Genomic DNA, 13412 nt, shown 5'->3' with positions numbered 1-13412 from the left:
CACCCCCGCCTCCACCACCAGCTCCTGCACCGGCTGCCAACCCACCCGCCGGCTCCATCAGAAAAATGCCTCCGGCTCCACCAAAGAGAACTACACCTCTACAAACAGCGCCCCCAGGTGGCGAACTCATGTCAGAACTGATGACAGCAATGCTGAAAAAGCGCAGTCAACAATGATCTTGAAGACAGATAGAGCTAATTGACATGTTTTTGTAGTTGGACTGAGGAACTGACCGCCAAACAAGTTCTCGGCGTGACATTAGGACACACATCTTTAATTATTTTGTTGTTTAATATTCTTGCATTACACCACCAGACTAAAATATGTAAATACTTTGTACTTACGCACCTAATCAGATTATTTGTATTGCAAATATGCTATATCATCATTGCTAATGGAATGTCATAATAAATAAGGTCTTGCAAAGTTAACTGTTTAACAGATTTTGACATGCCTAATTGTTAAACAGGAGTAAACGAGATGCATGATGCAAAGATTTTTGCACTTTTGTAGAAATGCAGAAACAGCAATATTACAAAAGACATCCATGTCCATTGTCCATATATAACATGCATATATGTACATATATAACATCAAACATGGCGCATCCTCCAATCAGATCATCCATTAGGAAGTGTGATTACAATGTCATAAACAATATTTTTGGTTCAAATGATGCTGAAATTCATGATTTTTTTTTTTTCATTCGACCCTGAGTTAGGAAGAACAGCTGACCCTCAGATGCTGAGCCCAGGATGGAGGTTTACTGGCATATCCGGCTCTCTCAGCCTCTTCCTGCTCCATAAATGGCTCCATTAAAGTCTTCTGCAACAGTGTCACCTAGAAATACATCAAACATACTGTCAACAAGCCATAATGGTCTGTCTGAAGATGTTACATTGTATGTATAATTGTCAAGTCTTCATTTCACAGTAATATATTAAAGCAAACACTCTAAGATATATGATAAGCATGATCATGACAGAATATTAGTTTGACATCACATGTAATAATACCTCTGAAAAGTCATTTTTCTCTGCTTTTCTGATAGCAGATTCAGCCATCCAGTTCCTCAACACATAGCGTGGGTTTACTCCTGAACAATAGAAAAATTACTAATAACATTAAATACAACATAACACATCGTAAAAAAAACACACACTACCGTTTAAACATTTACGGTCAGTAAGGCTTTTTTTAAAAGAAATTAATAATATTATTCAGCAAGGATGCATTAAAAGGGACAATAAAGACATTTATAATATTACAAAAGATTTCTATTTCAAATAAACGCTGTTCTTTTGAACTTTATATTAATCAAAACATGTATCAGGGTTTCCTCAGAAATATTAAGCAGCTCAACTGTTTTCAAATGTTTCTTGAGCAGCAAATCATCATATTAGAATGATTTCTGAAGGATCATGTGACACTGAAGACTGGAGAAATGATCACAGGAATAAATTACATTCAACTGAACGAATATATTAATTACACAAATACTGTATATTCAAATAAAATAATTTATTTTATATTGTAATAATATCTCATAGTATAATAATATATTATAGTAATACAAAATGACTGTTTTTATTGTATTTTTGATTAAATAAATGCAGCCTTCGTGAGTATAAGAAACTTCTTTCAAAAACAAATCTTACCAATCATGAACATTTCAGCGGTAGTGTTACTGTAACAATATATAAACACATAATATATAACACTGCATCATATAACATATACAAAAACACACCTTGCATTCTGTGCTGCCGTTCTTCATCTGAGTCACTCATTATCCTGTAGAAGACGATTAACACATCAAGTGATGTTCATTTTTAATCCTCTAAAGAGTTCGAGTTTACATTACAGCAACATTACCTTGACAGACGCTGTAAATACAGCTGAACCCAGTCTCTGAAATGCTTGTGTGATGAGAGGTCTGAAAGAGCCCACAATGACTGTCAAGAGAGACACAGTCACAGTTAATGGACTGAAATCATGATTATGGATATTGCGGCTGCTGTGGGAGTGAATGGAGAGGAAACGTACCGGAGCAAAGGATCCCTTCTGAAGCCGGGACAGGGTCACTTCACTCAGCTGTCTGAAAGTCATAGTGAAGTCTGCTCCAGTGTCCTCCATTAGCTCAACACATCACACATCACACAACATTATATGGGTCATTCTCAGGAAATGCTGCCATTTGTGTGATCTACTATTGATTTAACTCCATACTGGACTTAACTATTTCTGACAGTTTGGCCGTTAAATATATAATTCTAAAAAAAACAACTATCTAATTAAAAAAAGTTTATAATGAAATTGTGTGTGTATATATATATATATATATCAGTGTGTGTGTGTGTCTTACTGATTCCTTACTTTTTTTTCTTTTTTTTTTGTCACAAATGACACCATGTCCTGAGAATGGCCAAATAACTTTATCAAATGAATTAATTATAGTACAATTAGAGAAAAAAAACAATCCAGCTAATATTTACCTTTAGAAGAAATGCAATCACATATGAATCCTTTTCTTCATTTCCCAGAAAGCCCAACTTTGCTTTGAACAGCTCATGAAATCTACAACAGAAACAGTAAAGTGAGATCAGGAATGACTCAGAGAGGAATACAGTGATCTATATTGTCTAATGACAGGCTCACCTTTGATGGTAGATTTGTGGATACTCTCTCAATATTTGCTGAGATCTGAAGTAAATGAATTGACACGAATCACCCTTATTTATTCCAGACCAATACCAACAGAAAATAAAAGGATCTCTTACTGTGAAAGCTGATCTGAGGTCAGCAGTGGTTTCAGAGCTTCTAGAAGTTTCTGTAGATTGAACAGGCCAACATTAGCCTGAGCTCCTATACTGTACCGGCCCTCGTCATCAGACGTGTTGGGGACAAAATCTATACAGAGGAAACAATGCTGTAGCAATAACACACATTTAACAAAAAATATATTATATGTTATTATTATGGCTGTCTGTTTCACTTTAACTTATTAGAATATAATGAAGTAAAATAAAACAAGTAATGGATTAAAAAAAAGTATGCAATTAATCAAGCCCCTCAACCCATGTATATTATACTGTAAGTATATACAAAATGTATAGTAGATCTGAAGTAACTTACTATTCATACAATTTTCCTCCACTTTTGCAGTATTGTATATATATGTGTGTGTATGTGTGTGTATGTGTGTGTGTGTGTGTGTGTGTGTGTGTGTGTGTGTGTGTGTGTGTGTGTGTGTGTGTGTGTGTGTGTGTGTGTGTGTGTGTGTGTGTGTGTGTGTGTGTGTGTGTGTGTGTGTGTGTAATGTCAAAATGACAAAAAGCTTAAAAACTAAATTTATAGGAAGATGATTGCTAATATTATGAAAGTTTAAGTTAGACAAAGAAACATACTTGGGTCATATGATTCCATAAATCCAAATGGGCCATAATCAAAAGTGATAGAAAGCAGACTGAAGTTATCTGTGTTACAGACTCCTGTGTGAAGATGCAGATCATGATGTTGTGCATTTTGCGTATTAAGCTCGATCTATAATGATAAATCTATGTGATAACTAAACAAGTAAAGCAGAGTGAACTAACCATGAGCAAAACCAACCGACATCCAGTGGGCGATTAAATGTGCCGTTTCATTCAGCACTCGAGAGAAAAACACCTTCACACAACATGAAAACCATTCAAATATAGTGAGACTGATCAGACAATATAAAATAATCTTGTATTACAGCTAAACAGCAGAGAGACACAGATACTCACCACATACTTGTCAGGGTCATTTGTTGCTATAGATTTAAAATGCTCTTTAATTACAAAGTCCAACAATGTCCTGAAAATAAAAGATAAAAAGAAATTAAAAAGCAAATAAGAGTGAGAAAAAAAATATTACTCTCCAAAGTTAAAGTTAATATACCGTAGGACATCTAACTCTCCAGTTCTAGTTAATATCTCCAGTGAACCGATACGAAACCAGGACTTGGCCAGACGCAGAACAACCGCTCCTGATAGATACAGAGAACAATCACATAAAGCTGAGGAGGATAAAGAACTTAGTTACTCGATTTTTCCAAATCTGATCGTATTTTACCTCTTTCTTTTATGACACTGCCATTATAAAACGGATCCCTCCAAACAGGTTCCTCACTCACAACCAGACTGACAAACAATAAAGGCAAAAAAATGGAAAAAGTATAAATAAAAATAAAACTAATATTCAACACCAAGCATTTGAATGTGATAAATCCATATATTACTCTTCTTGTGCATGTCCATTCATATATATTGTGCATTTATGTGTGTGTGTGTGTGTGTGTGTGTGTGTGTGTGTGTGTGTGTGTGTGTGTGTGTGTGTGTGTGTGTGTGTGTGTGTGTGTGTGTGTGTGTGTGTGTGTGTGTACCTGAGGGCTTCACTGCACAGGAACTCCCTCACAGAGGAGCGAATCACAGCCCGTCCATCACCAGACCTGCACACAAAACATCATGTACAGTAAACAGCATAACCATTACACTCCTGCCAGACAGAGAATCACACACTATGAGTCATAATGTAAGATCATTTACAACTAAATATATCTCAGAATTACTTAAAAAGCATATCAAAAATATTGAGCAGCAGAAACTGATATTCACCTTGAGTACGGTGTCTTTCCTGAGCCTTTCAACTGGACTTCCCATCTTTCACCCTTTCTGGATAAAAGAGAGATTGTATACCGCTCTAACGGTTAACACTTGTCAGTTCTAAACTGAGAGATGTCATTGTTCAGACGCATGTTTAAGCATTAAACGAGAAATAGATAAAAAAATGCCAGAATCATCTATTTGCTGAAAAACCAGTAAGTATAGATCACACTATCCATTCTTTAATCTTAAACAACATTATGGGAAAGTTGACATGCATTACAACAGAAAAGTCACATCTGACAATAACAACTGATGATTTGTGTTGAACGCTGATGGAAAAGGATGATTTTACCTGTTTGTGTATTCACCCAACAAATGTGCTCTTCCATCCCCCAGCTGTCCGGCCCAATAACCAAACTATAATAATAATAACACATGGTTGACATGTTTGCTCTGGTTGTCTTACGCCATCGCTGTCGGGTTTGAAGTGACGGTCAGTTTTACCTGATGGCCCCCGTATCTGTGTGCCAGTGGAACAGAGCCAGGAAACAGTTTCCCACCACTGACACAACGGACAAACTCTTCATTCTGAATCACAGACTCATTCAGATCCAAAATATTCCTCAACACATCCTGAAATACACAAAAGAGCCTGAATATATGCAGAAACAACATTTACACAAAAGTACTGTGGTGGTACCATGGTCCAGTTTGGTTTTAAAGCAGTTTTCTCAGACTGTGATCCTCAGACCACTGGTGGTTCTGTAAAGAGTCCAAGTGGCCCACGAGTTCATTAGCTGATTAAAAGCTTTATGACTGAATCAATTTATAAAAGTATAACTGACAAAAACAAACAAAAAACACTAAATGAACTGAATTTATTAACTCAATGCAATAAATGAACTGTTTGTGACTAAATACATTTATGATAAAGTGTTTCTATTGGTATGTAAGTGTTTGGTCCAATTTTTAAGCTAGCATTATATAATAGCTATATATATAATAGAGTATAATAGCTATAGCTAGAGCTAGAGTATAATTTTTTTTTTTGTGATCTGCTTCACCCTTGTAAAAAATAAGTGTTAAAAATAAAAATGGAAAACTATGTTTCTTTTAAAACAGTTATTGCAGATAATACAAAATTAATGAAATAAAAAGCCACTTAACGAGTATACTTTCATGACCGTTTCTTAACAAACTATAATAAATGTTCATTTAATTTCAGTTAACATGATGCAATTAAGTGTCCGAAACATTATATTCAGTTTGCACCAAAGTATATTCTTTTAAAGTAGCCTATATTATTTTCATATAATTTCTCTTTTTAAAAGTATGATGAAGTGTACTTCTTTGTAACAACAGCCTGAATAAGTTCAAAATTATGCTGACGACGACAATGTTATTGGTGGTGATGATGATGATTAATTTATTACTATTTTAAAATGTGGACAAGAAAAATGATAAAGAATTGGTGGGTGTGACCAAACTTTTGACTGGTGGTTAGATGGCACTAGCTCTATTGTATTTTTCTGTTTCATAAATTACATATACACAGTTACTGCAACAATATCCCCAGGTTTGACTGCAGTGAAGCACAAGTTCTCTGTAAATGATGATGAGTGGATGGGTTTATTGACCTGTGACACAGCAGCCAGTGTCAGGGGCTCTTTCAGAGGAGAGGGCTGAGACTCTGAAAACACACTTCTCTTCACAGTACGAATAACATTACCATCAACCTCATCAAGAGGCAGAGCATCTGTAAAACACACAGAAGTTATTAAAACATATCAACGTGTAAAATAGCATGTTGGCACTCATATCTGTATCTTACCTAGTAGTTTATGTGATAATGCCAGTAGTATTTCTCCACAGTGTTTCACATTGCTATAAAAGTGACTCTTATCGAACTCTCTTTCATTACAACTTTCATTCTCACAGAATTCTTGTTCGTCCCTAAATGTAGCGATGGCGACGGCCGATAAAAATAAAAATAACGTGAAACCATGTTTTGTCATTACATCAAACTCACAGGCATATTTTTTTTAACTATATATGTCCTGTACTTCCTTACATCACGTAACTAGAGGAAAACATCAGAACTGTCACACAAACAATCCTTCAATGTTCCACCAGAGGGCGCTCATCGGCTCAAAAACCCGAATGCTCCATTTATGCAATATTCGGGACTTTTTTGTCTTTTTGGAAATGTATGCGCGTTATAAACCATAACCGATTAAATCTATTAATTGTATGGGTTTAGAAGCTGTCGTACTTTCTCACTATAATGATTAAATAAGCGTCTCTAGCCAATGATCAGAGACAACTGTGATTGGTCAACCTCCAATCTGTACTGTAACAAGTAACAAGTAACAGGTACCATGTGTATGGAAGCTTATGGGTAGCAATATTCAATTTGAAATGCAATATGTAAAATGGCAATGCATTTCTGTATTTAAATTTAAATTTCCCCATACATTTGTGCAACGTTTGGTGCAAAATGAAAATGAAAATTCAATTATATAATTTACATTTGCCATTTCACAATAGTTTTAATATGTAAATTGAATACATATTTTAACACTTTATAAGTTGCAAAATTTAAATAAAAATGTATTACAGAAATGATTAGATATGTTTAACATGTTCATGCAAAAACTGTGGCAAAATTGTAATTTAAATTAAATTTTTTCTTCATTGCATTTACACTCACATTTAAGACACTTGCGATTTCCAAGCGCCACCTACTGACAGAAAGTGAATTTGCGTTTTCATTCAGTCCGTCTGCTGTTTTTGTTTTGTGCAGGTGTCTTCTAGCATAATTTCACAAAACAAAAGTCAGACCATTTTGTTTTTGCTTTAAATCTTGAAATTATACAATCTAATTTAAATAAAAAATAAATTATCATGCTACATGTGTGTAGCCTCTTTGTTTGCATCATGATTACATTTCAAATGGCTGGCAACAGATGTTATAGAGAAAATAAACAACAAATAAATTTGCTTAAAGGAAAAAATCGGCTATCGGAATTGGCCAATTTGCTTGAAAAAAATTGTTATCAGCAATAGAAAATCATAATCGGGCCACCCTAATAATAATAAAAAAAAGAAATAAAACATTATTAACAGTCTTTTCACTGTTTTCACAGTTTTATTTTTCTAGTTTTATTAATTTGTAGTTTGTATGGTTAATATTAATGTAGGCTTATTGTCAGCGCACTAAGGTTTAAAAAAGGTAATTGGTATTATCAATGCTTATTGAGTCAATGTTTATTTTCTGTCACCCTCCAGAATGTCTGTTGCAAGCCAACCGTACAGCCGACCTGCTTTCACCCGGCTCATCTGAGTGGACAACCGCACAAACCGCCGCACAAAAACATGAAGTGTCCACAGATAAAGTTAAGATTGGGTCTTTCTAAACGACCACCATCAGTGCCCTCACTAATGTTGAGAGAACCTTTATGGCTCCAGTGGACGGTGACACCCAACTGTTTGAAACGGGTGTGGTTCATATTATTAAAAATTACTCGGCAAATGGCAAAAACAGTATATATCTCCCTGAAAGGACAAATTGAAAAAGTGAGTAAATTCATCTATCTATCCTCTCAAAAATAGTATAAATTTAAGATAATCTCAGTCATAATTTTTATAGCTTTTGCATGAATAAGTGAAAGGTGACTACGGCTTTTAATACATACAGGTTGAATTATGATAATGTTTTGTGTAAAGACACATTTTATTCAGATTCACAGCCAATGTTGCACCCACTCCCTACTGCTCCAACACTCAACAATGGGCAAGCAATTCAAAGCTGCACACTACAGCCGTAACAACACATTTAAGCGTAACAACACACTTAAGCTTAACATACACCAACAAGAGCAACACTCCAAGTCTGGTAACACAACAGTCTCAGGCCACATTTACACATAGCCGGGTATTTAGAGAAACGAATATTTCTCCCCCTCCGTTTTCAAAAATAACATCGTGCACGCAATATCGTTTTCAAAAAAAGTTGTCGTTTACATCAACCCGCATAAATACAAAGGGGTGGCAGTGTAAGGAGAAGGATAAAGCCATGCAAGCCAATCAGAATCCTCAAAATCGACAACGACGAATAGCACGAGCGACTTCCTGTTCCTTTCAAAACAATAGACATGGCGCGAGGTTCGTTCGTGTGGACAGACAGCGAAGCAAATGCAAACAGGCCAAAAGCGTTTTCACAAAAGTAAAAATGAGTACCACTTTAACCGCATCCATGATCAAATAGTAGCCAAACAAACTCATAGACAGTATGGAACAAACTCTGAACATAGGGCGCTCACATGACGTAAGCATTTTCTGGCGCATAATGTGACGTTTGAGAACCTAAAACCCCGTTTCTCCCAGTTGACACGGCAACATATAACCGGCGTTTTCAGAAATCTCCACTTTGGCCGGAGTTTTTAGAAATAATCGTTCTCTGGGATAAAAACTGCGTTTTCGTGTAAATGACAGGCCAAAACGCAGGGAAATATCTGCGTTTTCCCATCGTGTAAACGGGGCCTCAGGCTCTTGGGAGAAGAAACCTCTCCCTCTCCCTCTCCCTCTCCCTCTCCCTCTCCCTCTCCCTCTCCCTCTCCCTCTCCCTCTCCCTCTCCCAGTCCCAGTCCCAGTCCCAGTCTCTCTCTCTCTCCCCCCCGGCTCTGCTTAAATACTGGATCCTCTTGCCATTGATGAGGAACAGCTGGTAGGTCCCATCACCTAGATTAGGACAGGGAGGAGCACAAGAAATTGGACAAAAAAACAACAAAAAAAAAACCTTTTAATATATGTCCAAATAGAAACTGTTATTTAAAATGGTAATAATACATCACAATACTGTAGTTTATAGCCTAGGCTACTATATTTTAATCAAATAAATGCAGGCTGGGGGAGCAGCGCAAGAGACTTATTTCAAAAACATTAAAAAAATCCACCTGACACACACACACAAGTTTCAAGTTTTGAAAAATACAACAACAAACAGTAATATTGTAAAGTATAATAACAATTGAATTTATAATTAGCCTATATAGGATTATGTAATGGTTCACAAAATTCACGGTTCAATCACTGTCTGTTGTTGCATTGAGACTCTGGTAGGGCTTTATTTTGAAATTCTCGTCAGCAAAATAGAGGGAAAACAAACAATATTGACAATATTGTTTATAAAATGTTACTCACCATGTTCATTTATGGTTAATCTGACTGTTCCGTTGCGTTCGCACCACATACTTGATAATGGTGCTGTAAACATTGCCTACGCCAATAGCAGGCGCTTATAATCGTGACGTGCGCCAATGGCAGCTGCAAAGGAGAAGCAATATGGGAAATACCGACTGTTTTAAGGAATAAACGCAGAATTTTTGGTTCTTGTCGTGTTTAACACAATCTACACTCGATCGCGCGAGGATATCCATCGTGAAAAATCGCAGCTTGAATTTTTTTTTAGTTACCATCGAAGTGAAAGACAGGTCCTTTCTGTGGTATAAATACAACGTACAACAAAACTACAACTCCCAGCAGGCCGTTGGGTCCATTGGCTGCGCGCGCACACACACTCAATAAATCAATCAATGACACTTACCCATTAGAAAACGCAAATGCATACGTCCTGGGACGTTCAATTGTAACACCAGTCAAATTAAATCATTCAAGGAAAATACATCTTTGCAGTGCATACACAGAAGTGCCAATAATATATTTTCACTGCATTTACAATTGCAGAAATAAAGCTATGAGATCGTTATTACAATTAGAAATCAGAAAAAAAAAAAAAAAAAAAAAAAAAAAATTTTTATTTTTTTTTATATATGTCCAAATAGAAACTGTTATTTAAAATGGTAATAATACATCACAATACTGTAGTTTATAGCCTAGGCTACTATATTTTAATCAAATAAATGCAGGCTGGGGGAGCAGTGCAAGAGACTTATTTCAAAAACATTAAAAAAATCCACCTGACACACACACACACAAGTTTCAAGTTTTGAAAAATACAACAACAAACAGTACTTTTGAACGGTACAGTTGGTTTCATTACAACATTTACACTACATTTATTCATTTAACATAACCTTTATTGACTTAGAAAATGAAGAAAATGACAGGCTAATTAATATGTTATATGAATTTGTGTTTCAATATGTGGCATCGTCAGGTTTTCATACCTCAAATTAAAACCCAGTGATGTCTAATGGTAACAAAATAAAAACGAAACTAAGATTATGCCCTGTATCATGAAGAAAACATAGGTTTATTTTGTGTTACATGACACCTATTGGTGTTGCCTATATGAACAGTGCTAATTCAGGTTAAGAATACACTGTGACAAAGGCAAAACAATTTATTAAAATAATAATAACAACAATAACAATAATGATTATGACGACGCATGCAAAACAGAGAGAAAAGACTCAATTCTATTCGAATAATTACACAATACCACTGTTACGTTCCCAATTCATTTTCTAGGGGCAAAAGGGAAAGTAGCTTTAAAGCAAAAATGAACAGCGACAAAGAAAAGTTAACCTATCTGAGTCCCAGCACACAATACACAAAGTAAGATTTCCAATACATTTATTTACAATAAGTGATAAATACAGTCCATATTTTTTTTACAGTCTATGGTTATCACACGCGCAACAACTTAAAAGATTTGAACGACACGTTTAATTCATCTATCTGTAAATATCTTGATATTGATTAAACTTGCTCATTTTGTGGTCTTTTTGAAGAAACTGCTGCCCATTTATTTTGTGAACACATTTATGGTTTGATTTAAGTTATATTTAACCCTACTAATGTGACCCACCGTTATATCCTTAAAGGTATAGTTCACTTTGAAATTAAATGTTGGTATGTTTTAGCTTACCTCAAGGGCATCCAAGACGTAGGTGTCTTTTTTTCCGCAGTAGTTTCAATTTTGATATTTTTAGGTCAAACGGTTTCGCAGTAGCCAAGGCGACATCTAGTGTAATGTATCTATATACATATATATCTATACCCGCCCGCGCTCTCAGATCACTTGGACGTGGCTGAGTTCAAGAGGTAAAAACGATATAAAAACTGTTCGTTTTCTCACACAAACCGCTCGTTTCGTGTCTTAGGCCATCAATGTGTACTTACGATGGGGAATTGTTTAATTTGGACGACGGGGAATTGTTTTAATTTGGACTCTGTGCATGCTGTTTGAGACAAGTGACCATCGACCTGCATTATATGACTGACAGACAAGAACGGTTTGACCTAAAAATATCAAAATTGAAACTACTGCGGAAAAAAAGACACCTACATCTTGGATGCCCTTGAGGTAAGCTAAAACATACCAAAATTTAATTTCAAAGTGAACTATCCCTTTAACGATATTATTTATTTTTATTACGAAATCCCAAAATTGTCATCTCTTGAATATGTTGTTAATTTCTTTATTTTATATCCAAACATTTTCATCCACAAGCAAAAGTGGCTTATTGCTTTGTTTTCCTCTTTTTCTTGTTGAATTTAACTCTCGTTTCATCCCTCAGGCCTGGGCCTATAACTAACAAAAAAATGATTTTTTTAAATGTATTATAATGAATTATTTAAGAAAATATATATTAAGATATTCAATCTTGTAGATTCTTTTTTCTTGTGTAAAAAATCTCATATTATGTATGCAAACCCATGATTGATATATATATATACCTCATAACATAGTAACTCAACAGCCCTACCTAGAACGGTTTTCCTCACTGTAAACCCGGATAAGTAGAATCTACTTAAAAAAACCAAGGTAACTCGTTGCCTTAAATTTTTTAAGTAATGAAGCATTAGTTGAATAAGACAAGTGGACTACGTTCAATGTACTTAAGCCCATAATGGAATGGAATAGAACATTTAAGTTGAATGTACTTATAACCGAGTTACAGTAACTGAAGATACTTAGTTTAAACAATCATTCCCCACCCATTTATTTAACTCAGCTTGTTAAGTAAGCATTACTCCATTACCAATTCAACTAAATTATATATTCTAACGGGCCCAACTTAACTTTTAGTTCCTGAAACTCAAAATATCTTTCAATCAATAGAGCCATGTAAAATACACACATACAACTGCAACATTACACTGATCCAATTATATTTTTATTGAACATGTCTTTTTTTTAGCAACAAAAGAAACAATGCCATGGCCTAATAGGCTTCTAGTGTGTAGTTTCCTCACATACTGTATTTTTACAGCACTAGTACAGTAAAAAGCATTTACAGTACTCCACTGTAATTACCAAATACAGTATAACCCACATACTTTTACAATATTAAACTTGTCTACAGCAATAAATTGTATTTTACAGGGAATGCTGCTTTTATAATTACATAATTAAAATATTATACGTTAAGGTTTCATAAGAGTAGCCACACTAGGAAAAAGAAAACAACATTTGGTTAAAAGCAAAGATCAGAAAATTGCCTTCTGTGAACATGTTGGCTGAATTTTTTTAAACATAAAATGCAATTTTAACACTTTAACAACAAACAGGTATAACTAAGCGCTTAATTAAAGGGATAGTTCACCCAAATATTTTTAATTAGCACATGATTTACTCACCCTCAAGTCATCCTAGGTCTAGATGACATTCTTCTTTCAGACGAATACAATCGGAGTTATTTAAAAAAATGTCCTGGCTCTTCCAAGCTTTATAATGGCAGTGAAGTGCTGTTTCTGTTTTGAAGTCCATAAAAGTGCAAACGAAATCCCATTCAAAGTCTGCAAGTTTTCGCA

At 35.1% G+C, this 13412-nt stretch overlaps 2 protein-coding genes across 2 annotated transcripts in view; one reads left to right on the top strand and one right to left on the bottom strand.

The window, feature by feature from the left end:
- Positions 1-13412, top strand: part of LOC309510013 (uncharacterized protein) — a gene marked incomplete at its 3' end in the record, with an annotated part of 1894646 nt that overhangs the window by 865928 nt on the left and 1015306 nt on the right. The window lies entirely within an intron of this gene.
- LOC309510031 (protein adenylyltransferase SelO-like) lies at positions 245-6675 on the bottom strand. Its single transcript, XM_082191167.1, has 19 exons — positions 6463-6675; positions 6269-6387; positions 5136-5264; positions 4984-5048; positions 4641-4697; positions 4409-4474; positions 4099-4217; positions 3925-4012; positions 3771-3840; positions 3597-3669; positions 3408-3491; positions 2781-2910; positions 2659-2703; positions 2496-2577; positions 2047-2139; positions 1876-1955; positions 1751-1794; positions 1017-1096; positions 245-840 (listed from the first exon to the last, which is right to left on the bottom strand). The coding sequence occupies exons 1-19, from the start codon at positions 6644-6646 to the stop codon at positions 718-720; spliced, it is 1731 nt and encodes a 576-aa protein (XP_082047293.1). The 5' UTR covers positions 6647-6675; the 3' UTR covers positions 245-717.

The sequence above is a fragment of the Leuciscus leuciscus genome, assembly GCF_965113295.1.
Source record: "Leuciscus leuciscus genome assembly, contig: SUPER_11_unloc_1, whole genome shotgun sequence".
NCBI classification, from domain to species: Eukaryota; Metazoa; Chordata; class Actinopteri; order Cypriniformes; family Leuciscidae; genus Leuciscus; species Leuciscus leuciscus.
Note: the sequence above shows the minus strand (reverse complement) of the source record. Positions and strands in the feature narration are given on the sequence as shown.